The sequence below is a fragment of the Rhinatrema bivittatum genome, chromosome 17, assembly GCF_901001135.1.
Source record: "Rhinatrema bivittatum chromosome 17, aRhiBiv1.1, whole genome shotgun sequence".
Lineage (NCBI taxonomy): Eukaryota > Metazoa > Chordata > Amphibia > Gymnophiona > Rhinatrematidae > Rhinatrema > Rhinatrema bivittatum.
Genome location: NC_042631.1, coordinates 1,103,799 through 1,127,962, shown reverse-complemented (window position 1 = coordinate 1,127,962; position 24,164 = coordinate 1,103,799). Strand labels below are relative to the sequence as shown.

Sequence of the window (24,164 nt, the reverse complement as noted above, 5' to 3'; positions counted from 1 at the left end):
GACCTCCACGCAGCCTCCAACTGTCCCCATGTGCTCCCCTCACTGACCTCCACGCAGCCTCCTACTGTCCCCAGATACTGCCCTCACTGTTCTTATCCCAGCCTCCATCCTGCTCTCATGTACCATCTTGCTTTCAGTGTTATATACCTCTCTCGCTGCAGCTTGCCTGCCCTCACTAACCCCATGTACAGTGTTTAGCTGGTCAGGCTCTCTATGACCCTCACAGCAACTGCCCGGTCTCTACAGTGCCCTCATGTGCTCTCAGTCTTACCCAGAGAGGGAAGTCTTATGGGTTGGAAAAAGTGAATGCTGTCCATCTTTCTCTCCCCCCTCTGACTTGCTGTAAGTCTCTGCAGAATGCATATCTCACCAGTGGTTTGCTAGGAGGAAGTGCATTTCTGTATGCACAGTCAGTCAACTTGGGGTTTCTAGTTCAGTTTTTGTCTGCATATTTCTGTTTGTGGTCACTTCTTCTGTCTTATGTTTTTTGTATGTAACTGAGCTAAGGATTCTGTATGTGTAGGCATCTATAGTAGTTTTGCGTGTTCTGTTTTTTCAGTCTGCACTTTCTAGGGCCTGTAGAATATTTGCAGCGCTGCCTTTTCATGGGTAGTAGTTTTGTCACGTGAATCCTGGGGATTAGTGCTGGTTTGCCACACTGCTGCTGAGTGTAGTTTTCCAGGCTTTTGTGCTATTTTACAGAGTGCCTATCAGTGGAGGGAGTTTGTGTTGCTATTACTGACGTGGCACCAGAATTTAAATATTCTTTTTTTATTTTTGGAGGGTGAGCAGTAAGGGGAAGTATCCTATTTCTGCCCTGCACCCCTTGGGAGAGTTTCTGTGGATGCAGTGTTTTCATAACTAGAGGTGCAGGATTTTGGGGTAATGATAGAATCCAAACATCATTCTGGCTGTCTCTTTCTGTCTCTCTTCCTTGCTGTCGGTCGCATTCTTGCTCTCTAAATGTCTGGCCGTTTTTTTCTTCCCTTCTTCCTTGCTATGTTAGTCTCTCTTTTTATGTGCGGGAGGGGCAGATGAAGGGGTTGAATTTTATATCTTTATTGATTTTTCAAGCAAAACAGTATCTTTCCAGTACAACAAGCAGTCAGGAAAAGAGGCAATTGCATTCATCTTCATGAACAAATAAACAAAGGAAAAACTGAAAGCATTTCCCATCTGCCTCTCATTGTATCTCTTTTTTTCTCTCCTTTCTTCCCAGAGGCAAATCCTGAGAAATTCAACAGTCGGTTTCGAAATAAAATGTTTTACGCTGGGGTAAGCATCCTTCTATGCTCCTCAATTCCTCCTCCAATATCTCTTTCCTCTGCTCTTCAATCATTCCCAAAATATCTCTTCCATCTGCTCCTCAATCCTTCCCCCAATATCGCTTCCTCCTGCTCCTCAATCCTTCTCCCAAAATCTCTTCCTCCTGTTCCTCAATCCTTCCCCAATATCTCTTCCCTCTGCTCCTCAATCCTTCCCCAATATCTCCTCCACATTCTCCTCTGCTCCTCAATCTTCCCCAATATCTCTTCCTCCTGCTCCTCAATCCTACCCCCAATATCTCTTACCTCTGCTCCACAGTCCTTCCCCAAAATCTCTTACCTCTGCTCCTCAATCCTTCCCCCAATATCTCTTACCTCTGCTCCTCAATCCTTCCCCCAATATCTCTTCCTTTTCTCCTCAGTCCTTCCCCAATATCTCTTCCCTCTGCTCCACAGTCTTTCCCCCAATATCTCTTCCACACTCCCTTCCCCAATATATCTTCTACGGCCATGTTGCTTCCAAGTGGCAGAAGGCATTCAAATGCAGGGAAGTATAGGGAGTCTCCTCCCTCGTTTTCTCAAGTGGATCAGCACTCCTTGGAGGACGCTGGGGAGTCAGATGAGGACATTGTGGATAAGGGATCCAGTGGTTCTGAGAACTTTTCCACAGATTTTGTCCTGCTATTCTATAAGGCCTATCTGGCAAAAAGGGAAGCAGCGAGTAAGTGTTCACCCAGAGGTCCCAAAGCTCGGCTAAGAGGTTTAGAGCAGCCACGCAGACAAGATCAGGGGTCTTCTTTGGGTCCTGGTACTGGGACATCCATAGGGTGAAGATGAGACCTCTGAGGATTCAGAAGGTGAAGGTCTACAGGAGGGTCCAGGATATGATCCAGGCAATGATCCTGTGGATGCACCGGCAAGTGGTGTGGCTGATGCGGAGAAGGTTCCTTAGCGGAAGGGGATGACCCTAGGGTGGTGTGATTATTCCGTAAGGAAGAACTACATCCTCTCATTCTCCATGTGCTGGAGGAACTTGGGATCAAGGTCACGCAGGAGGATTTGGACAATGAAGGGTTGCACCCTGTCCTGGAAGGGCTGTGTGGATCACCATAGTCTTTTCCTTTGCCCAAGAAGGTGAAGAAGCTGGTTGACGAGGAGTGGGATTCTCTTGAGGCAGATCTAGATAGCCAGGGCTATGGCTAAGTTGTATCCCTTTCTGGAGGAGACCTTGGAGTTTTGGAGACCTTGGAGTGGTGGTGTCAGAGGTGACCAAAAAGACAACCATTCCCATTGCAGGGTTGGCTGCACTGAATGTTGTCCAGGATCGGAACTTGGAGTTCCTGTTGAAGAGGCTGTTTAAGGTCTTGGCTCTGAGCCTTCGAGTGGCAGTCTGTGGTAGCCTGATGCAGAGAACTTGTTTGTGCTGGGTGTAGAAGGCCCAGGGGAAGTCGTCTGGTTCCAACCGCGACTGATTCCAACCAGGCTGCTCAGTTGGAAGCAGGTGTGGTCTGTGGCGGATGCCCTGTATGACATGGTCCGCATGTCAAGCCAGGAATATGTTTACCGCGGTGGCAGCATGGAGACTCCTGTGATTGCGGAATTGGATGGCAAATATGTGGTCTAAAGCGCAGCTGTGTAATCTCCCCTTTAAAGGAAAGCTGTTGTTTGGAGAAGATATGGAACAGTTGATGAAGCATTTGGGGGATTCAAAAGCGAATAAGTTGCCCGAAGATAAGACCAGCAAGAAGAACTTTCCACCACATTCTTGCTTTTGAGAGAGGAAGAGGTTTTGCTCCAATTGGAATTCTTCCACTTTGACGTAGAAGCAAGGTTTGGGAAGGCAGCAGCCCTTTTGGGGGACATGTAGACCTTCCTGGGATAGTTCCAGCCAGGGGGCCAGAGGAGGAAAGGCCTCCTAGTGAAGGCAGGCCGGTCCATTCTTCCATGGAAGACTAGCCCTCTTTTCTGAGGAGTGGACCAAGATCACATCAGATCAATGGGTTCTGGAGGTGATAAGAGATGGCTACGCCTTAGAATTTTCTTGTTCGATCAGAGAGGCTTATATGGTTTCCTTTTGCACATCCCATGTCAAATGGTCAGCGGTACTGGACATGTTATAGGAGCCCGCAGTGCCTGGACACAATTGTCCTGGTTCCCCTAAATGAGCAAGGGTGAGGAAGGTACTCAGTTTAATTTGTGGATCCCAAGAAGGAGGGCACCTTTCAGCCCATTCTTGATCTGCAGAAGGTCAGTGCAGCACTATGGGTGCTGCACTTTCTTAAGGAGACGCTGCGGATTGTGATAGCGGATTGCAAAGGAGAGTTTCTCGCGTCATTGGATTTAATGGAGGCCTATCTGCAAATTCCCATACGTTCAGACCATCAGAAATTTCTGAGGTTCATGATGCTAGGGGAGCATTTTCAGTTTCAAGCTCTTCCTTTCGGGTTAGCAATAGGATCACAGACTTTCTCTTTGAAGGATCTTACCCTGAAGACCATTTTCTTGGTGATGATTTGTTCGGCAGATTTCAGAACTTCAAGCCTTATTGTTCTAGGCCAGAACACTTATCGTATAGGGATCCCTTTCTGCGGATTGTAGACGATGGGATTTTGTTGCTTATGGTTCCTTCCTTCTTGCCAAAGGTTGTATCCATGCTTCATCTCAACCAGACGGTGAAGTTGCTGGCATTTCCACACCTGGCATCAAATACACTGCATGCGAAGGAGCTTCACTTATTGGATGTTCGTCGGTCTGTGTTGCAATATCTTAACATCACTAATGCCTTTCGGCAGTCAGATCATGTCTTGGTTTTATTCAGTGGAGCAAAGAAAAGATGTAAAGTTTCTAAGAGCATGATTTCGCAATGGTTGAAGGAAGTGATTTTTTCAGCCGATCTCTTTAAGGGTCATTTGGTTCCAGAGGGGTTGTAGGTGCATTCTCCTGGGCGGAGTGTCAGCTGCTATCTCCACAGGAGGTTTATCAGGCGGCGACATGGTCTTCACTGCATACTTCTACCAAGCATTACTCCCTGGATGTTCGGGCAGCAGAGAAAGCTATTGTTGGCGAAAGTGTGTTACATGCAGGTCTTTTGGGATCCCGCCCAGTGTAGAGGGGCTTGGGCATGAACAGGAAAGGAAAATTGGTTCTTACCTGATAATTTTAGTTCCTGGAATACCAGAGATCAGTCCAGAAGCCCGTCCCCTTGTTTTCGAAGCCTGTCCTCTTCCTTGCTTCTGGATGTTGATAATGCAGTGTTTACAAAGATTGTGCATATGTTAAACAGGGTTGAAAGTTTTCATTATGCTTGTTGAAGATGATGGGCCTCCAACTTTGATTCTTTGCTTGCCCCAGATGGAAAATCATTTGAGTCTTGGGGGTGGGCATCTTGAATGCGTACAGGTCAATACGGAAGGACTGCGGGTGGCACTTTCAGTTATATAGCAGTGCCTGAAAAGATTTTATTCTCTGTCTCCATCTGCTGGTAGGGATGCAAAAACCACTTGTCTGGACTGATCTGTGGTATTCCAGGAACAGAAATTAGCAAGTAAGAACAAATGTTCCTTTCCTAACAAATCTAAAGCCGTCTTCCCTGCACCTTTGTCTCATCCACTCATGAAGAGTGGAGTTCAGCGTGCACGTGGAGCGGGAAGCACGTCTGAGATCTGGCTTTCAATTTCCTATCTAAGAGCCTACATTTAGCCTCCAGAAGCTCCTGCACCTTCCTGTGTTGATGATGCCCACATGTGGCAGAGCTTTGTGAGATCTGCAGGCCCGTTCTATCTATGGAATCTCATCCACGCGTGGCTTTACCACCCGGTGCAAAGCGCTAGCTGCTTGATTTGCCAGTTAAGTGGCCTATTGAAAATTACCTCTGAAATGGGGGCAAAGAAGAAATCTTTTCTTGCTCTTTTTTGGGTCTGGACAATTTTTTGTTTTTCTTTTCTTTGTTTCGTTCCTTTCCTTATCTTTTCTCCTCCTTTTCTCTTATTTTTCATTCCTTTCTTTCCTCTTTTCTCACTACAGTCTATCACCTGTCTCTCCCTCTGTTTCTTTCCTTCCTCCTCATATCACCTTCCTTTCATCCTGTGTACCTGAGCACCTCCTTTTCCCCGTTTCTCCTCTCCTCCTCCTCCTGCCCTCCCCAGCTATCCATCCGATTGTGCAGCTTCTTCTGCTCCCTCAGCTGCCCGTAAGCTTCCTCAGTGCTGCTAACTTCATAATTTTACTGAACAGGTCAGAGCCACTCGGCATTGAAATTGTGGCTCCAGCTTAGCAAATGAAGTCATTGGGGGGGGACTGGGGGTGAGTGGGAGAAGAGAAGAAGCCACATGATACGGGGTGTGGAAGCAGGTGACAGCGGCCATGATCCTGCAGCTGGGCTTTTCCACCGGCCACAGGGGGCTTTGGATGTAAGGAAGAGACAGGCGCGGAGAAAGCCTGCTGGATAATATTCTCTGTCTCTTCCTGGATTCTCAGAGGATGATATAACTTGTATCTTCAGAATCACATGCAGGGTCAGGAGCACAATGTGCTGGGGCTCATGGGAGAGCCTTTTCTTGCAGAACTTCGCTGCATGTGGTCTGGAATTTTTCCGCTTGATTCCTCGCAGCTGGGGACTTCCCAGCTGTCTGTGCGGTGCAGCCTGATCTTATACACACAGCGGAGCTGCCAGACAGAAAATTACAATAAAAAAATAAAAAGCAGATTCCGGGAAAGGAGGCAGAAAGGTCAGAGAGCATTGCAGGAGAGCTGTTCTTGTCTTTTGCTTGACTTTGGCTTCCTGCCTGGGAACTCCAGCTCTCTCTTGCTTTGCTTCCTCAGACAGCCTTCTCCGATTTCCTCACTGGAAGCTCCAGGGACCTGGCGAAGCACATCAAGGTGGTGGTAAGTAGAGGGGAATGAGAGCGTCTGGTGCTCGGGTGGCCGAGCCCCGCCAGTGATCTAACTCTCCGCCTTTCACTTCTCCAGTGTGATGAGACAGACCTGACTGCAAAGATCCAGGAACTGAAATTGCAGTGTTTGGTCTTCCTGAACATCCCCAGGTGAGAGCTGCGTTGGCTCACTCTGTCTCAAGTGCCCTCGTCTCCCTGCCATGGGTAGAAACATCTTTCTTCTTGCTTCACAGGTATTGTGCGGGCACAATGCCATGGGGCAACCCGGGGGAACACCATGACTTTGAGCCCCAGAGGCACGATGACGGCTGCATTGAAGTCATTGGTTTCACCATGGCATCGCTGGTACATCCTTCATTCTCCAGACATCATAACCCGAGGCTCCTGGGGGCCGCCTTTCACTTCTTCACTATCCACTGCTGCTTATGGGGGCCGCCTTTCCCTTGGTCACTGCTCACTGCTGCCTGTGGGCCGCCTTTCCCTTGGTCACTGCTGCCTGTGGGCCGCCTTTCCCTTGGTCACTGCTGCCTGTGGGATGCCTTTCCCTTGGTCACTGCTGCCTGTGGGCCGCCTTTCCCTTGGTCACTGCTGCCTGTGGGCCGCCTTTCCCTTGGTCACTGCTGCCTGTGGGCCGCCTTTCCCTTGGTCACTGCTGCCTGTGGGCCGCCCTTTCCCTTGGTCACTGCTCACTGCTGCCTGTGGGCCGCCTTTCCCCTTGGTCACTGCTGCCTGTGGGCCGCCTTTCCCTTGGTCACTGCTGCCTGTGGGATGCCTTTCCCTTGGTCACTGCTGCCTGTGGGCCGCCTTTCCCTTGGTCACTGCTGCCTGTGGGATGCCTTTCCCTTGGTCACTGCTGCCTGTGGGCCGCCTTTCCCTTGGTCACTGCTCACTGCTGCCTGTGGGCCGCCTTTCCCTTGGTCACTGCTGCCTGTGGGATGCCTTTCCCTTGGTCACTGCTCACTGGTGCCTGTGGGCCGCCTTTCCCTTGGTCACTGCTCACTGCTGCCTGTGGGATGCCTTTCCCTTGGTCACTGCTCACTGCTGCCTGTGGGCCGCCTTTCCCTTGGTCACTGCTGCCTGTGGGCCGCCTTTCCCTTGGTCACTGCTCACTGCTGCCTGTGGGATGCCTTTCCCTTGGTCACTGCTCACTGCTGCCTGTGGGATGCCTTTCCCTTGGTCACTGCTCACTGCTGCCTGTGGGATGCCTTTCCCTTGGTCACTGCTCACTGCTGCCTGTGGGATGCCTTTCCCTTGGTCACTGCTGCCTGTGGGCCGCCTTTCTCTTGGTCACTGCTCACTGCTGCCTGTGGGCCGCCTTTCCCTTGGTCACTGCTCACTGGTGCCTGTGGGATGCCTTTCCCTTGCTCACTGCTCACTGCTGCCTGTGGGATGCCTTTCCCTTGCTCACTGCTCACTGCTGCCTGTGGGATGCCTTTCCCTTGCTCACTGCTCACTGCTGCCTGTGGGATGCCTTTCCCTTGGTCACTGCTCACTGCTGCCTGTGGGATGCCTTTCCCTTGGTCACTGCTCACTGCTGCCTGTGGGATGCCTTTCCCTTGGTCACTGCTCACTGCTGCCTGTGGGCCGCCTTTCCCTTGGTCACTGCTCACTGCTGCCTGTGGGATGCCTTTCCCTTGGTCACTGCTCACTGCTGCCTGTGGGATGCCTTTCCCTTGGTCACTGCTCACTGCTGCCTGTGGGATGCCTTTCCCTTGGTCACTGCTCACTGCTGCCTGTGGGATGCCTTTCCCTTGGTCACTGCTCACTGGTGCCTGTGGGATGCCTTTCCCTTGGTCACTGCTCACTGCTGCCTGTGGGATGCCTTTCCCTTGGTCACTGCTCACTGCTGCCTGTGGGATGCCTTTCCCTTGGTCACTGCTCACTGCTGCCTGTGGGATGCCTTTCCCTTGGTCACTGCTCACTGGTGCCTGTGGGCCGCCTTTCCCTTGGTCACTGCTCACTGGTGCCTGTGGGATGCCTTTCCCTTGGTCACTGCTGCCTGTGGGATGCCTTTCCCTTGGTCACTGGTGCCTGTGGGATGCCTTTCCCTTGGTCACTGCTGCCTGTGGGCCGCCTTTCCCTTGCTCACTGCTGCCTGTGGGATGCCTTTCCCTTGGTCACTGCTGCCTGTGGGCCGCCTTTCCCTTGCTCACTGCTGCCTGTGGGCCGCCTTTCCCTTGGTCACTGCTCACTGGTGCCTGTGGGATGCCTTTCCCTTGGTCACTGCTCACTGGTGCCTGTAGGCCGCCTTTCCCTTGGTCACTGCTCACTGGTGCCTGTGGGATGCCTTTCCCTTGGTCACTGCTGCCTGTGGGCCGCCTTTCCCTTGGTCACTGCTGCCTGTGGGATGCCTTTCCCTTGGTCACTGCTCACTGCTGCCTGTGGGATGCCTTTCCCTTGGTCACTGCTGCCTGTGGGATGCCTTTCCCTTGGTCACTGCTCACTGGTGCCTGTGGGCCGCCTTTCCCTTGGTCACTGCTGCCTGTGGGCCGCCTTTCCCTTGGTCACTGCTCACTGGTGCCTGTGGGATGCCTTTCCCTTGGTCACTGCTCACTGCTGCCTGTGGGATGCCTTTCCCTTGGTCACTGCTCACTGCTGCCTGTGGGTTGCCTTTTCCTTGGTCACTGCTCACTGCTGCCTGTGGGCCGCCTTTCCCTTGCTCACTGCTGCCTGTGGGCCGCCTTTCCCTTGCTCACTGCTGCCTGTGGGATGCCTTTCCCTTGGTCACTGCTCACTGCTGCCTGTGGGCCGCCTTTCCCTTGGTCACTGCTCACTGCTGCCTGTGGGATGCCTTTCCCTTGGTCACTGCTCACTGCTGCCTGTGGGATGCCTTTCCCTTGGTCACTGCTGCCTGTGGGCCGCCTTTCTCTTGGTCACTGCTCACTGCTGCCTGTGGGATGCCTTTCCCTGGTCACTGCTCACTGCTGCCGTGGGATGCCTTTCCCTTGGTCACTGCTCACTGGTGCCTGTGGGATGCCTTTCCCTTGGTCACTGCTCACTGCTGCCTGTGGGCCGCCTTTCCCTTGCTCACTGCTGCCTGTGGGCCGCCTTTCCCTTGGTCACTGCTCACTGGTGCCTGTGGGATGCCTTTCCCTTGGTCACTGCTCACTGCTGCCTGTGGGATGCCTTTCCCTTGGTCACTGCTCACTGCTGCCTGTGGGATGCCTTTCCCTTGGTCACTGCTCACTGCTGCCTGTGGGATGCCTTTCCCTTGGTCACTGCTCACTGCTGCCTGTGGGATGCCTTTCCCTTGGTCACTGCTCACTGCTGCCTGTGGGCCGCCTTTCCCTTGCTCACTGCTGCCTGTGGGCCGCCTTTCCCTTGGTCACTGCTCACTGGTGCCTGTGGGCCGCCTTTCCCTTGGTCACTGCTCACTGGTGCCTGTGGGATGCCTTTCCCTTGGTCACTGCTCACTGGTGCCTGTGGCCGCCTTTCCCTTGGTCACTGCTCACTGGTGCCTGTGGGATGCCTTTCCCTTGGTCACTGCTCACTGCTGCCTGTGGGCCGCCTTTCCCTTGCTCACTGCTGCCTGTGGGCCGCCTTTCCCTTGGTCACTGCTCACTGGTGCCTGTGGGATGCCTTTCCCTTGGTCACTGCTCACTGGTGCCTGTGGGATGCCTTTCCCTTGGTCACTGCTCACTGCTGCCTGTGGGATGCCTTTCCCTTGGTCACTGGTGCCTGTGGGCCGCCTTTCCCTTGGTCACTGCTCACTGGTGCCTGTGGGATGCCTTTCCCTTGGTCACTGCTCACTGGTGCCTGTGGGCCGCCTTTCCCTTGGTCACTGCTCACTGTGCCTGTGGGATTGCCTTTCCCTTGTCACTGCTCACTGCTGCCTGTGGGCCGCCTTTCCCTTGCTCACTGCTGCCTGTGGGCCGCCTTTCCCTTGGTCACTGCTCACTGGTGCCTGTGGATGCCTTTCCCTTGTTCACTGCTCACTGGTGCCTGTGGGATGCCTTTCCCTTGGTCACTGCTCTCACTGCTGCCTGTGGGATGCCTTTCCCTTGGTCACTGCTGCCTGTGGGATGCCTTTCCCTTGGTCACTGGTGCCTGTGGGCCGCCTTTCCCTTGGTCACTGGTGCCTGTGGGCCGCCTTTCCCTTGGTCACTGCTCACTGCCTGCCTGTGGGCCCGCCTTTCCCTTGGTCCACTGCTGCCTGTGGGATGCCTTTCCCTGGTCAACTGCTGCCTGTGGGATGCCTTTCCCTTGGTCACTGGTGCCTGTGGGCCGCCTTTCCCCTTGGTCACTGCTGCCTGTGGGCCGCCTTTCCCTTGGTCACTGCTCACTGCTGCCTGTGGGGCCGCCTTTCCCTTGGTCACTGCTGCCTGTGGGATGCCTTTCCCTTGGTCACTGCTCACTGCTGCCTGTGGGATGCCTTTCCCTTGGTCACTGGTGCCTGTGGGATGCCTTTCCCTTGGTCACTGGTGCCTGTGGGCCGCCTTTCCCTTGGTCACTGCTGCCTGTGGGATGCCTTTCCCTTGGTCACTGCTGCCTGTGGGATGCCTTTCCCTTGGTCACTGCTGCCTGTGGGATGCCTTTCCCTTGGTCACTGGTGCCTGTGGGCCGCCTTTCCCTTGGTCACTGCTCACTGCTGCCTGTGGGCCGCCCTTTCCCTTGGTCACTGCTGCCTGTTGGGATGCCTTTCCCTTGGTCACTCTGCTGCCTGTGGGATGCCTTTCCCTTGGTCACTGCTCACTGCTGCCTGTGGGATGCCTTTCCCTTGGTCACTGCTGCCTGTGGGATGCCTTTCCCTTGGTCACTGGTGCCTGTGGGCCGCCTTTCCGCTCATTGCTGTACTCAGGTGACTATGAGTGGTAGAGGCTTCCCTTTTCCATGCTCTTCTCTCTGACTTTGTCTTTGCTTGCAGGCTGCATTACAGGTTGGAGGACATGGGGAGCGACTGAATCAGTGCCGAGAGGTGATCCTAACCACTTCCAAGTCCATCCCAATGCAGGGTGGATGGGGGAACCGTGCAAGCTTGCACCCTCCATTGTGAAAATCTGCCTCCGAAACCAGGCCAACATGGTTCAGAAAACCAAGCGCCGTACCTCTGTGCCACTTCTTAATGAGTACGTGTAGGGTAGGGAGAGGAGATCATGCCAGAAGGAGCAGGAGAAGGACTTCCTGCTTGCTAAAGGCAGATGGGCTTTGCTTTCTGGGTCACAAATGTAGTTACTGAATAAATACAAAATTCAGTTGTAATTAGCCAAGAAACTAAGACCAACAGCAGTTAATGAATAACGCTTCTTGCCACGGCTCCATCTTGGAAAGGTTTGCATAGAGCATTTTCCAGCATCTTAAGGCCATCACCATGGGCTTAATCCTGAAAGTAGAGGAGGTCTCAATCCCAGCCTCCCCTTTCCCAGGAAGGACTGGTGCACGAGTCCGGTTTTCCCTCCTCTCTGGACTAAGCACTCTCCTCCCGCAGTAGCCGGGGATCCATTTGTGCTCCAGAGTCAGAAGGAAGAAGGGAAGGGAGCGGCAATGAACCTAGGAGAATTTCAGCATTTTACTGACAGCAAAGCCTAACAAATTGAAGAAAATAGGAAAAAGGCCAGGTTCAGAAAATACGGCTGCGATCTTTCCTATTAAGGATGCTGCCTCCCCCCTGCTCTTCCAGACTCCCCCGCCCCCTTTTCCCTTTTAAATGCCAGGGCAAGAGAACTGGGAAGTTAACTCCAGCTCTGAGCCAGGAGGTAGGGTTTCCAGCACTAAGAGGCCGATACAGTACAATGAGCGGGAGAGCGGGCGAGCGCACAGGATACAGTAAAACAATATTTAAATTAGGGCCCGCAGTAAAAAGAGGACTAAGGACACTAGCGCCTCTTTTTGGACAGGAGCGGCAGCTGTCAGCGGGTTTGACAGCCGATGCTCAATTTTGCCGGCGTCAGTTCTCGAGCCCGCTGACAGCCACGGGTTCGAAAACCGGACGACGGCTAAATTGAGCGTCCGGTTTTCAAACCGTGAGCCGCGGGCTGATTTTAAATTTTAAATTTTTTTTATTTTAAATTATTTTTAACTTTTGGGACCTCCGACTTAATATCGCCATGATATTAAGTCAGAGGGTGCACAGAAAAGCAGTTTTTACTGCTTTTCTGTGCACTTTCCCGGTGCTGGGAGAAATTAGCGCCTACCTTTGGGTCGGCGCTAATTTCTGAAAGTAAAATGTGCAGCTTGGCACATTTTACTTGGCTTGCGTTTTCGACGCGCTATTACCCCTTACTGAATAAGGGGTAACGCTAGCGTGTCAAAAACGCGCATCCAAATGTACTGTATCGTCCTGTAAGAAAGGTGTGCTGGCCAGGCACAGTCTCTCTGCATCAGGGCGTGCTGCTTAATGCCCTCATTTGCATGGGATTTCCAGGCACTAAGCACTCATTTTCTGCTGCAAAACTCCTTCTGCCTGGGGAGTAATGTTGTGCACAGAAAATGCAGGCCTGACAGTTACACTTCCCAAGCACAGGGATTACGTGCTGGAGATTTAGAAATCCAAAGGTTACAACATGTTGGGGGACAATTTTTTATTTTATTTATTTATTATTTTTATATACCGACATTCGATCTGAGAAATTTTGAAGCTCTTGGTACTGGTGGAAAGTCCGCTAGTAACGTCCTATGTACTATGTCTGTACTTTCCGTTTGAAAATTGTTCTGGGGAAAAAGGAGCCGCAGAAATGTGTATCTAGCTTTGCAGCGGGTACTTTTTCCACAGACGGTAAAGTGCGTAGATTTACTTCCATTATTTCCCTCCCAGGGGTAAAAATGTGTGATGTGCTCTTCTAGCCACGCACCGAGAGGGCAGTATTCACTCAAAGCCTTCTGAAACACTGTCCTCTTCATCAAAAGCCATTTCTCTTTTCTTCTTCCCTGTCAAGTCTGCCTTGTTAAATATTGAAACGCTCTCCTGTGCAGTTCACAGCTGTCTCCTGTTTGATCCTTCCCCTAATGTCACAGCTCAGTGTGTGTGTGAGTGTGACAGAAACACTCCACTGTACTGTCACATCCTTCTCTTCCTACTACTACTGCTACTACTACTTGCTACTATTGTTTAACATTTCTATAGCTATCACAGTACAGTGTGTGTGTGATAGAAACACTCTACTGTACTGTCACATCCTTCTCTTCCTACTACTACTGCTACTACTACTTGCTACTATTGTTTAACATTTCTATAGCTATCACAGTACGGTGTGTGTGTGATAGAAACACTCTACTGTACTGTCACATCCTTCTCTTCCTACTACTGCTACTACTACTTGCTACTATTACTTAACATTTCTATACCTATCACAGTGCGGTGTGTGTGTGTTTGTGTGTGGCAGAGACACGCTACTTTACTGTCACAGCCTTCTTTTCCTACTACTGCTACTACTATTTGCTACTATTACTTAACATTTCTATACCTATCACAGTACAGTGTGTGTGTGATAGAAACACTCCACTGTACTGTCACATCCTTCTCTTCCTACTACTGCTACCTACTACTTGCTACTATTACTTAACATTTCTATACCTATCACAGTGCGGTGTGTGTGTGTTTGTGTGTGGCAGAGACACGCTACTTTACTGTCACAGCCGTCTCTTCCTACTACTACTACTACTACTACTACTTAACATTTCTATAGCTATCACAGTTGTGTGTGTGTGTGTGTATGAGTGTGTGAAAGAGAGAGACAGGCTCTCCTGTACTATTGCAGCTATCTCTTCCTGCCTGATCCCTCTATTGATATCACAGTATGTTGTGCTCCGTGCGTGTGTGTGTGTGAGTGACATAGACACTCTCTCCTGTACTGTCACAGTTGTCTCTTCCCGCCTGATCCCTCTAATGATATCACAGTATGGTGTGTGTTACATTCTGCTGTACTGCCCCAGCCGTCTCCTCCTGCCTGATCCCTCTCGTAGCTGTAAACTGGATTTGAAGTGTTACACTTTGTGCAGCTGGCAAAGGCAGACCTGCACTATCTGGAAGTCACGTTGCTTCTGTGCTCATGTGTTACAGTCAGCAGCCAGTGCCAGAGAGATTGCGGATTCGTGTCAGTCGCATCAGTATGCATGATTATGAAGCTCTGCACTATGACAAGGAGAAGCTGAAAGAAGCTTGTGAGTAGATTATATCCCCTCTCCATGCAGTCACCTGGAATATCACCCATCTCTCCACTCCTGGTCATATACAGCCTGTCTGACCTGGAACAGCACTCAGTGCTTCTCCTGTCTCTCAGCCTAAACCTTTGCATTCCCGTTCAACCAGAACATAGTCCAGTGCATTCCCGTTCAGCCAGAACATAGTCCAGTGCATTCCCGTTCAGCCAGAACATAGTCCAGTGCATTCCCGTTCAACCAGAACATAGTCCAGTGCATTCCCGTTCAACCAGAACATAGTCCAGTGCATTCCCGTTCAGCCAGAACATAGTCCAGTGCATTCCCGTTCAACCAGAACATAGTCCAGTGCATTCCCGTTCAGCCAGAACATAGTCCAGTGCATTCCCGTTCAGCCAGAACATAGTCCAGTGCATTCCCGTTCAGCCAGAACATAGTCCAGTGCATTCCCGTTCAGCCAGAACATAGTCCAGTGTCTCCCAGCCTTGCCCTCTGCTTCCACTCTCAGCCTGGGCCTCCCTTTCATCCTGAACATTACCTTGTGCCTCCCTTGTCCAGTGCTTCCCCTCTCACCTGGAGCCTCCCCTCTTCCCTGGACTATCGTTAGTGCCTTTCGGCCCCTCCTCGCCTGGTACCTCCCCCGTGACCCATCTCACGTGAACCTTCTTGTAGGACTGCACATTAGAGGGGAAGAAAGGAAGAGCAGGGTTTTTTAGTGTAAGCAGTGAGCCTGACCTGAGAGATTGCCGCTGTCACTGCAGTCTCTCCTGTTTTCCAGCCATCCCCTTGGGACTGATTGTGGTGCCCGGAGACAGCGACTTAGAAGTGTGTCGAGCACAGATCGAGAGACTGCAGGAGGTATGAGCCTGTGATGCACTCACGTTCTCCAGATCTCCCTCCCAGAGCTCATTCTGCTTTTAGGCTGAGCTTTCTAACCTGGGCAGCATTTCCTGCTTTAGCGGATTTAATTACTGGAACTCAAGGCGAGTTGCACATTCAGGTACCGGAGATATTTCTGTGACAGTGGGAGGTTTAGCAGTGCACCTAAGGTCTCGAGGAGTATCTGAGGGAGACGCAGGATTTCAACCCGGGCTTCCCTGGTTCTGATTCCACTGCTTTAACCACTGGGTTACTAAAGCCATTTCCATTTCAGATTAGGTTGAACAGCCTGGCTGCTTTTACAAGGACAGTGGGCTTTTCTAGTGGCTTCAGCACCTCTTCTGCCAGGCCTAAGGTTATAGCAAAGAGCCAGGCTTTTGATGCTCTGCGTTACGTCCATGCACTGGCATCACTAGAGGAATGAGGCGGTGACACACGCTCTCAGCTCTTCAATCTTCAGGATTCAGCAGAACAAGCAATGAGCCTTTCCCTGTTGCATTATGGACCTTGCAACCTTGCTTACAGGACTGCAAGTACCCGATGCACTGGGTGTCCTCTTATAGGGCAATTTTGAAAGGGATTTCTGTGGGTAAGAAGTATTTTAGTCCTGCAAATCGCCTCTCTGGAGCTTGTTAAATTCTGCACTTTCACCCACACTGAGCAGGAGGTGTTACCGGGGAGGAGATCTGGTTAATCCATTGCAAATCTCTGAGGCTTCTTTTCTTTTGTGGATTTTTTTTTGTGACTTGGTCCGTGCTTTGCAGCAGTGCAGACGGATTGAAGTATTCAGTGGTTATTATGCAGATAAATGCGTGTCTGCCCCCATAAAAATGGGTTTTGTAAACTGCTCCCCAAGGTTAGGTTAGGGGGTGTCCTTGGATAGCTGACGTGTGTGGGTTAAACATGTGCCAGGCCACCTTCAGAGGGAACCTGGGCGGGGAGCTTGCGGCCTCTTATTCTAACAGCTGGCCAGTTGCATGTGTGCAGGAGGACAGAAGATGCACATTCTGCAATCACAGGATTTCCCTCTGACCCTGCCACTCACTCCTCTCTGCTCTTGATGTAGTGTCCTACATGGAGTGAGCTTCCTTGACAGCTTTCCATCTCTCTACTTTTTTTTTTTTTTTTTTTTGCAGGACAAATTGCTGTAGTCTTGATTTTATCCCAATGCATGCAGGGTCTTGTAGTTCTAATTCCCCCTACGGAAAGCAGCACTGAAGTTCTGTGTGTGCCATGGGACTGGGCCGCCCTGTCCTGTATATATGGAGACAGTTGGTAACCATACGCCTCTTATATTGTATGCTCGTCTCCTGCTTCTTACTGCATCGTGCATGTGCCGTGTGCTACATCCACGGGGCCCTGCCATGTGCAGTCCTCATTAACAGAGCCGGGCACAGAGGAGGAGGAGGAGGAAGAAACGGGAGCTGGAGAGAGGGGGAGTCAGTCTGCAAGGATGGGCTGTTGTAGCCTGATCACAGCAAACTGCCTTGGAAAGAGGTGCAGGGTGGGAGTGATGAGCAGGGAAGGATGTCACAGCCGTGTGATGGGTAGGAGAAGGAGTCTGATGTATGCAGAGCAGATTTATTCATTGTTTTTTTATTTAATCCTGCAGGAGGGAGATGCAGCCAGAACAAAGACTGTGTCCTCACACAAGCTGTCACCAAAATGGTGCTTTTTGGACTGTGAGTAACCAATAAAGCAATACTATGTTAGGCAGATCCAGCCAACAACGTCCCCATCTCCGGCAGCCTCTGTCTCACCCCCCCTCCCCCCGATTCCATAAAGCTCCTTATCTGCTATACCCATACCAAACATCCCTTCCCATACACCACCTCAGCTTTTACTCTGTCCCATATATAACTTGTCCACTATTCCATGTCAGACACCTCCATATCCTGAGTGCCTATCCCATCCCCTGTCTCATACACCTGCTTATCCTTTATCCCAGTTACTGCACTTTCTACCCATCTCAAATACCTCCTTCTATTCTAGCCCCATTCCATACAACTTTCTATTCTTTACCTCCTTCTCCTGCACTCTCAACCCATGTATCCCCTATCCTGTACATCTCCCTGTCCTGCACGGCATCCAAAACACCTCTTTCCCTGTACGTACCCAGATCAGACTCCTGGGTTTTGCCTCCCTGCCAGCAGATGGAGACAGAGAGTCTCACTGTCACTGTACATAACCCAGTGTGCCTCCTGCAGTCCCTCAGTATTTCTCTGTCTCCAGCAGTTCCCTGTATGTACCCAGATCAGACTCCTGGGTTTTGCCTCCCTGCCAGCAGATGGAGACAGAGAGTCTCACTGACACTGTACATAACCCAGTGTGCCTCCTGCAGTCCCTCAGTATTTCTCTGTCTCCAGCAGTTCCCTGTATGTACCCAGATCAGTCCAGACTCCTGGGTTTTGCCTCCCTGCCAGCAGATGGAGACAGAGAGAGTCTCACTGACACTGTACATAACCCAGTGTGCCTCCTGCACTCCCTCAGTATTTCTCTGTCTCCAGCAGATAGTAGATTGTATAAAACCTGCAGTCTGGAGTATAGAAAAGAAAAAGAGAAGCTAGATCTCCAGTTCCTCCCAGGGGGTTGTTAGGTGCTGGTGGGGCCATCCCCTGGTTTGAGGCAGACGAGCAGGGGGTTGATGATGGCAGCTCGCTGTGTGGTTCTATGAGGGTCCGGATGCCTCATCCCCCCACGAGGCAGCATTTCAGGTCCTGTCTGAGCAGAGAAGTATTTCATTTCTGTTCTGGGGCTATTTACAGCAGTGAATGCAGTTTTAAAGCAAGAGCGACCAGGAAGCAGTAAAATTGCTGCATCCATTCCTCAAGGCCTTGATCGCTGCTTCAGAACTGGTCACCCGGGGGTTTCCTGAGTTCGGGTGAATGGGGTGGCGATAGCGGTGTGCTTCTTGGGCTGCGTGGCAATGGCATGAGACAGACAGACAGACAGTACAGTGCAGACTTGCACTCACGCTTGTATTCTGTCTGCATCCCTGGTGCAGAAGAACTTCAGGGCAGCCCAGCGCTAGACCGACGCTACGTGAGCCTGGCAAGTGATGCATTGTGGAATACTCCACCTTATTCGTTAGTTCATCCCATAATCTCCCATTTCCTGCATCCGGCACCTCATACTCCCCATCCCAAACACCTCCTTGTACTCTACTGCAACCCACAAAGTGACATCTCTTATACCCACTCTCTCTCACGTCGCTATCCTATAGGACTTCTTATCCTATCCCTACTATCCCATAGTCTCCATCTCTTAACCCTGTCCTCTCTTATGCTTCTTATCCTGACCCTTCTCCACCCCCTGCATCCCCTCTGTCCTGTCCCCACAGTCCTATCCTTATCCTGCAGCCTCCATTCCTTACCCCCTCTCCTTCACGCTCCTAGCATATGAGAGATGGCCTTCCTCCTTTCCGAAATGTAAAAAGCAGACTTAATGTCTATTAAAGAAGTTGCTGCTGCTTCTGTTTCCGTTTTGTTCAGTGGTTTCAGTTTGAATGTATTGTGGGGTTGCCCAGCATTGCCAGAGCTGCCTCACCATTAGTTACTGCATCTGGAGAGGCTTCCAGCAGGAGCAGGAGCTCACGTATGGAAGGTCAGATTCTCTCTCAGCATCTTACTTAGGGGTGTAGTGCATGCACAGTGCAGGAGGCGAGGGGAGTCACATGGGGGAGGGGCTGATTTCTCTTGATTGATTGCATCGTTAGCTCCACGGAGCAGGAACTGTCTCTTAGGTGTGTCTCTACAGTGCTGGGTACTTTTAGCAGCACTCTAGAAAGGATCAGTAGTAAGTGAAGAGTAGAAGAGAGATCAGACTTACATCTCAACTGAACTCTCAGTTGTAAACCTCTTAATACCTTCTCTTCACCCTGAACCTGCATACCCTCCTCATCCAACCTAATAATGCTCTCTGGACTTGATATGCTTATTTCTGATATTGTTCAAATTGTTTTTTATTGTTGCACAACTGCTAAGAAAATGTATAACGTTCACATTGCTTTTCTGTTACACAACTGCTAAGAAAAATGTATATTTTTGTAAACTGTTGTGATGGCTCTACCGAATGACGGTATATAAACTCAACAAATAAATAAATAAGAACATAAAGTATTAGATTCTGGGGGTGGGAGAAATAGTGCTAGAAACAGTCTTTGGTGAGACCTCACCTAGAGCACTGCGTTCAGTTCTGGAGACCGCATCTCAAAGGAGACAGAGACAGGATAGAGGCGTCCAGAGAAGGACAGCAAAATGGTGGGTGGTCTCCATCGAATGACTTATGAGGAGAGGTTGAAGAACCTGAATATGTACACCCTGGAGGAGAGGAAGTGCAGAGGAGATAGGATACAGACCTTCAGATACCTGAAAGGTTTTAATGATCCTTGGTCATCAACAAATCTTTTCCATAGGAAACAATTTAGTAGAACCAGGGGTCATGATTTGAAACTCCAGGGAGGAAGATTCAGAACCAATGTCAGGAAATATTTCTTCACAGAGAGGGTGGTGGATGCCTGGAATGCCCTTCCGGAGGATGTGGTGAAGACTAAAACTGTGAAGGATTTCAAAGGGGCATGGGATAAATACTGTGGATCCCTAAAGGCTCGAGGATGGGAATAAATTTAAAAAAAAGCTTGGGGGTAACCTGCACGGAGCGGCAGTTACTGCCTTGGGAAGCTTGCTGGGCAGACCAGATGGACCATTGTGGTCTTTTTCTGTTGTGGTTACTATGTAAGAGGGGTATCAGAATTTCCCTGGGGGTATTTCATGGGGATATGGCGCACATGCAGGATGTTACATGGGGGTAGAGCATACATATCTATGGATGGGTGTTATGTGGGGGGTCAACGATCAGTGTTCTACGGGGGCATAGCACAGACAAGGTGGGGCAGTATTAGAAAGGGAGCTAGGGCTTTCTCTCAGTGTTGGCCTTCCCAGAGCGGTTCTGTGCTACAAAGTAAAGTGCAATTCTGATTTCATCCTTGCTCCCTTTAAGCTGGGCTCTCTGTGGACAGGAATGGTATCTCCAGCTGTTGCACAAGAGGATAGAAGAAAATTATTCTCTGTAGATGTTTTCCTAAGTTTTGGCTACATTAAGAGGGAAATGCTTATCTTGGCTGCCTTAACAGAGCTTCTCACGTTTTGGGCAGAATCACTGTCTCTGCCTTTGACAGGATTTAGGGGTGTCTGCTTATTGCTACACACTCTCACTCCTTTTATACCGTACAACTAGCACGAGAGTGGCAGTGGTGGCTTTCTGCAAATGGAGCACGAGTGCAACCTGCACTGGAAGCTGAAGAGAACTGTGGAGGATCTGTACGGATGGATGAGAGTTGGGAATGGAGGAGAGGTGTAGAGAATGGAAGAGGGGCATTGACTGGGGGTGGGGAGCTGTAGAGAATTATGAAGGAGCGCTGTTGGTGGGGGGACTGTGGGGAATAGTGGAGGAGCGCTAGCTGTGGAGGGAGCTGTAGTGAATGATGGTGGATGTGCTGGATGTGGGAAAGATGAAGGAACTGGTGGAGGAGTGCTGGCTGTAGGAGAACCTGAGGGAATGGTGGAGGAGTGATTGATGTGGAGGAGCTGTAGGGAATGGTGGAAGAGTGCTGGCTGTAGGAGAACCTGAGGGAATGGTGGAGGAGTGATTGATGTGGAGGAGCTGTAGGGAATGGTGGAGGAGTGCTGGCTGTAGGAGAACCTGAGGGAATGGTGGAGGAGTGATTGATGTGGAGGAGCTGTAGGGAATGGTGGAGGAGTGCTGGCTGTAGGAGAACCTGAGGGAATGGTGGAGGAGTGATTGATGTGGAGGAGCTGTAGGGAATGGTGGAGGAGTGCTGGCTGTAGGAGAACCTGAGGGAATGGTGGAGGAGTGATTGATGTGGAGGAGCTGTAGGGAATGGTGGAGGAGTGCTGGCTGTAGGAGAACTTGAGGGAATGGTGGAGGAGTGATTGATGTGGAGGAGCTGTAGGGAATGGTGGAGGAGTGCTGGCTGTAGGAGAACCTGAGGGAATGGTGGAGGAGTGATTGATGTGGAGGAGCTGTAGGGAATGGTGGAAGAGCTCTGGCTGTGGGATTATATCCCTCAGTGAATATCCTAAGCATATACAGAGCCATCCGCTGATGAACACTGCGTGGGGGACCTGTAGGGAATGGTGAATGAGATCTATATGGGGGAGCTAGAGAGAATGGTGGAGGAGCATTGTTGGAGCTGTAGGGAAAGGTGGAGGAGAGCAATTTGAGGGGGAGTTGTAGGGAATGGTGGATGAGAGCTGTGGGGGGGAGCTGTGGGAATGGCGGGGGGGGGGGGGGGAGCTGTAGGAGTAGTGGAGGAGTCCTGTAGGAGGGAGCTGTGGCAATGGTGGAAGGGAGTTGGAGTGGTGGAAGGGGAGCGGTGGGAGTGGTGGAGGGGAGCTGTGGGAGGGGAGCTGTAGGAGGGAGCTGTGGCAATGGTGGAAGGGAGTTGGAGTGGTGGAAGGGGAGCGGTGGGAGTGGTGGAGGGGAGCTGTAGGAGGGAGCTGTGGCAATGGTGGAAGGGAGTTGGAGTGGTGGAAGGGGAGCGGTGGGAGTGGTGGAGGGGAGCTGTGGGAGGAGTCCTGTAGGAGGGAGCTGTGGCAATGGTGGAAGGGAGTTGGAGTGGTGGAAGGGGAGCTGTGGGAATGGTAGAGGGGAGCTGTGGGATTAGTGGAGGAGAGCTGTAGGAAGGAGCTGTGGGAGTGGTGGGGAGGGGAGCTGTAGGAGGGAGCTGTGGGAATGGTGGAGGGGAGCTGTGGGATTAGTGGAGGGGAGCTGTAGGAAGGAGCTGTGGCAATGGTGGAAGGGGAGCTGTGGGAGTGGTGGAGGGGAGCTGTAGGAAGGAGCTGTGGGAATGGTGGAGGGGAGCTGTAGGAAGGAGCTGTGGGAATGGTGGAGGGGAGCTGTGGGAGTAGTGGAGGGGAGCTGTAGGAAGGAGCTGTGGGAATGGTGGAGGGGAGCTGTAGGAAGGAGCTGTGGGAATGGTGGAGGGGAGCTGTGGGAATGGTGGAGGGGAGCTGTGGGAGTGGTGGACGGGAGCTGTGGGAGTGGTGGAGGGGAGCTGTGGGAGTGGTGGAGGGGAGCTGTGGGAGTGGTGGAGGGGATCTGTAGGAGGGAGCTGTGGGAATGGTGGAGGGGCGCTGTGGGAGTGAAGGGGAGCTGTGGGAGTGGTGGAGGGGAGCTGTGGGAGTGGTGGAGGAGAGCTGTAGGAGGGAGCCGTGGGAGTGGTGGAGGGAGCTGTGGGAATGGTGGAGGGGAGCTGTGGGATTAGTGGAGGAGAGCTGTGGGAATGGTGGGGAGGGGAGCTGTAGGAGGGAGCTGTGGGAATCGTGGGGAGGGGAGCTGTAGGAGGGAGCTGTGGGAATGGTGGAGGGGAGCTGTGGGATTAGTGGAGGAGAGCTGTGGGAATGGTGGGGAGGAGAGCTGTGGGAATGGTGGGGAGGGGAGCTGTGGGAATCGTGGGGAGGGGAGCTGTAGGAGGGAGCTGTGGGAATCGTGGGGAGGAGAGCTATAGGAGGGAGCTGTGGGAATGGTGGAGGGGAGCTGTGGGAGGGGAGCTGTGGGAATGGTGGGGAGGAGAGCTGTAGGAGGGAGCTGTGGGAATGGTGGAGGAGAGCTATAGGAGGGAGCTGTGGGAATGGTGGAGGGGAGCTGTGGGAGGGGAGCTGTGGGAATGGTGGGGAGGAGAGCTGTAGGAGGGAGCTGTGGGAATGGTGGAGGGCAGCTCTTGGGGGGTGAGGGGGGACGGGACATTAGGAGGGGTTTCAGGGACCCTGTAGGCTTCTCCTTCGCTTGCCTCCCCAGCACTGCTGGGAACTGGAAATGATTTGGAGGATTCTGTGCAGGAGCCGCAGGGCATTAAATCAGACACAAAGATGCAGTGGGGCTGTTTGTTCCTCGCGGAGCGGCCTGGCTCCCTCAGGCTCTTGGCACAGCTCTTTCCTCCATGTTTAGAAACAGCTTTTGTAGCACTGATTTTCTCACTGCTTCCTCACGATCTCTGCTCCTACTCCGGCCTTTCACACTTTGTTCCCAGAATTCTAGGACAGCGCTTTTTTTTCTTTCTGAGATGTGCTTTGATTTTTTAGGGTAATGATATATTTAGAAGCCTCTTGGAAGCCATTAAAGTTGTGACAATGGCTACTTTTGTCTTGAGATTGCTGTTCAGCTCGAGGAGGATGGGCCAGAGTTACTGCCACGACAGGGAGTCCATTCTGGAGTTACAAGAAAGGAGAGAAAAGAACTGCTGTAAGAGGAGAGACAGGCCTGGCAGAGAGCCGGGCAATAAGGAGAGACAGTCCTGGCACAGGGAGAGCCCGGCAGTGAGGAGAGACAGTCCTGACGCAGGGAGAGCCCGGCAGTGAGGAGAGACAGGCCGGGCAATAAGGAGAGACAGTCCTGGCACAGGGAGAGCCTGGCAGTGAGGAGAGACAGTCCTGACACAGGGGGAGCCCGGCAGTGAGGAGAGACAGGCCTGGCAGAGAGCCGGGCAATAAGGAGAGACAGTCCTGGCACAGGGAGAGCCCGGCAGTGAGGAGAGACAGGCCTGGCAGAGAGCCGGGCAATAAGGAGAGACAGTCCTGGCACAGGGAGAGACCGGCAGTGAGGAGAGACAGTCCTGGCAGAGAACCGGGCAATAAGGAGAGACAGTCCTGGCACAGGGAGAGCCCGGCAGTGAGGAGACACAGGTCTGACACAGGGAGAGCCCAGCAGTGAGGGGAGAGAGACCTGGCAGAGAACCGGGCAATAAGGAGAGACAGGCCCGGCAGTGAGGAGACACAGGTCTGACACAGGGAGAGCTTGGCAGTGAAGAGAGAAGGCCTGCAAAGGAAAAGCTGAACAGTGAGGAGAGAAAGGCCTGCAAAGGAAAAGCTGAACAGTGAGGAGAGATGAGCCTAGCAGAGGAACAGGCCTGGCACATGAAAGTTAAGCATTGGAGAGAGATCAGCTTGGCTCTCTGTTTCTTCCAATGCAATCAAAAACCACTCTCGGGTAGAAACAGTACAGTGCTAGATAATAG

General features: G+C 51.8%; 1 protein-coding gene across 1 annotated transcript in view; it reads left to right on the top strand.

The window, feature by feature from the left end:
* The window catches only part of DGKZ (diacylglycerol kinase zeta), a 187,695-nt gene that overhangs the window by 135,328 nt on the left and 28,203 nt on the right, over positions 1–24,164 (top strand). The window contains 9 exon segments of the mRNA XM_029583064.1: positions 1,220–1,275; positions 6,087–6,149; positions 6,234–6,307; positions 6,391–6,502; positions 11,022–11,114; positions 11,117–11,223; positions 14,154–14,254; positions 15,030–15,109; positions 16,743–16,812. Coding sequence (XP_029438924.1) covers positions 1,220–1,275; positions 6,087–6,149; positions 6,234–6,307; positions 6,391–6,502; positions 11,022–11,114; positions 11,117–11,223; positions 14,154–14,254; positions 15,030–15,109; positions 16,743–16,812 — 756 coding nt within the window.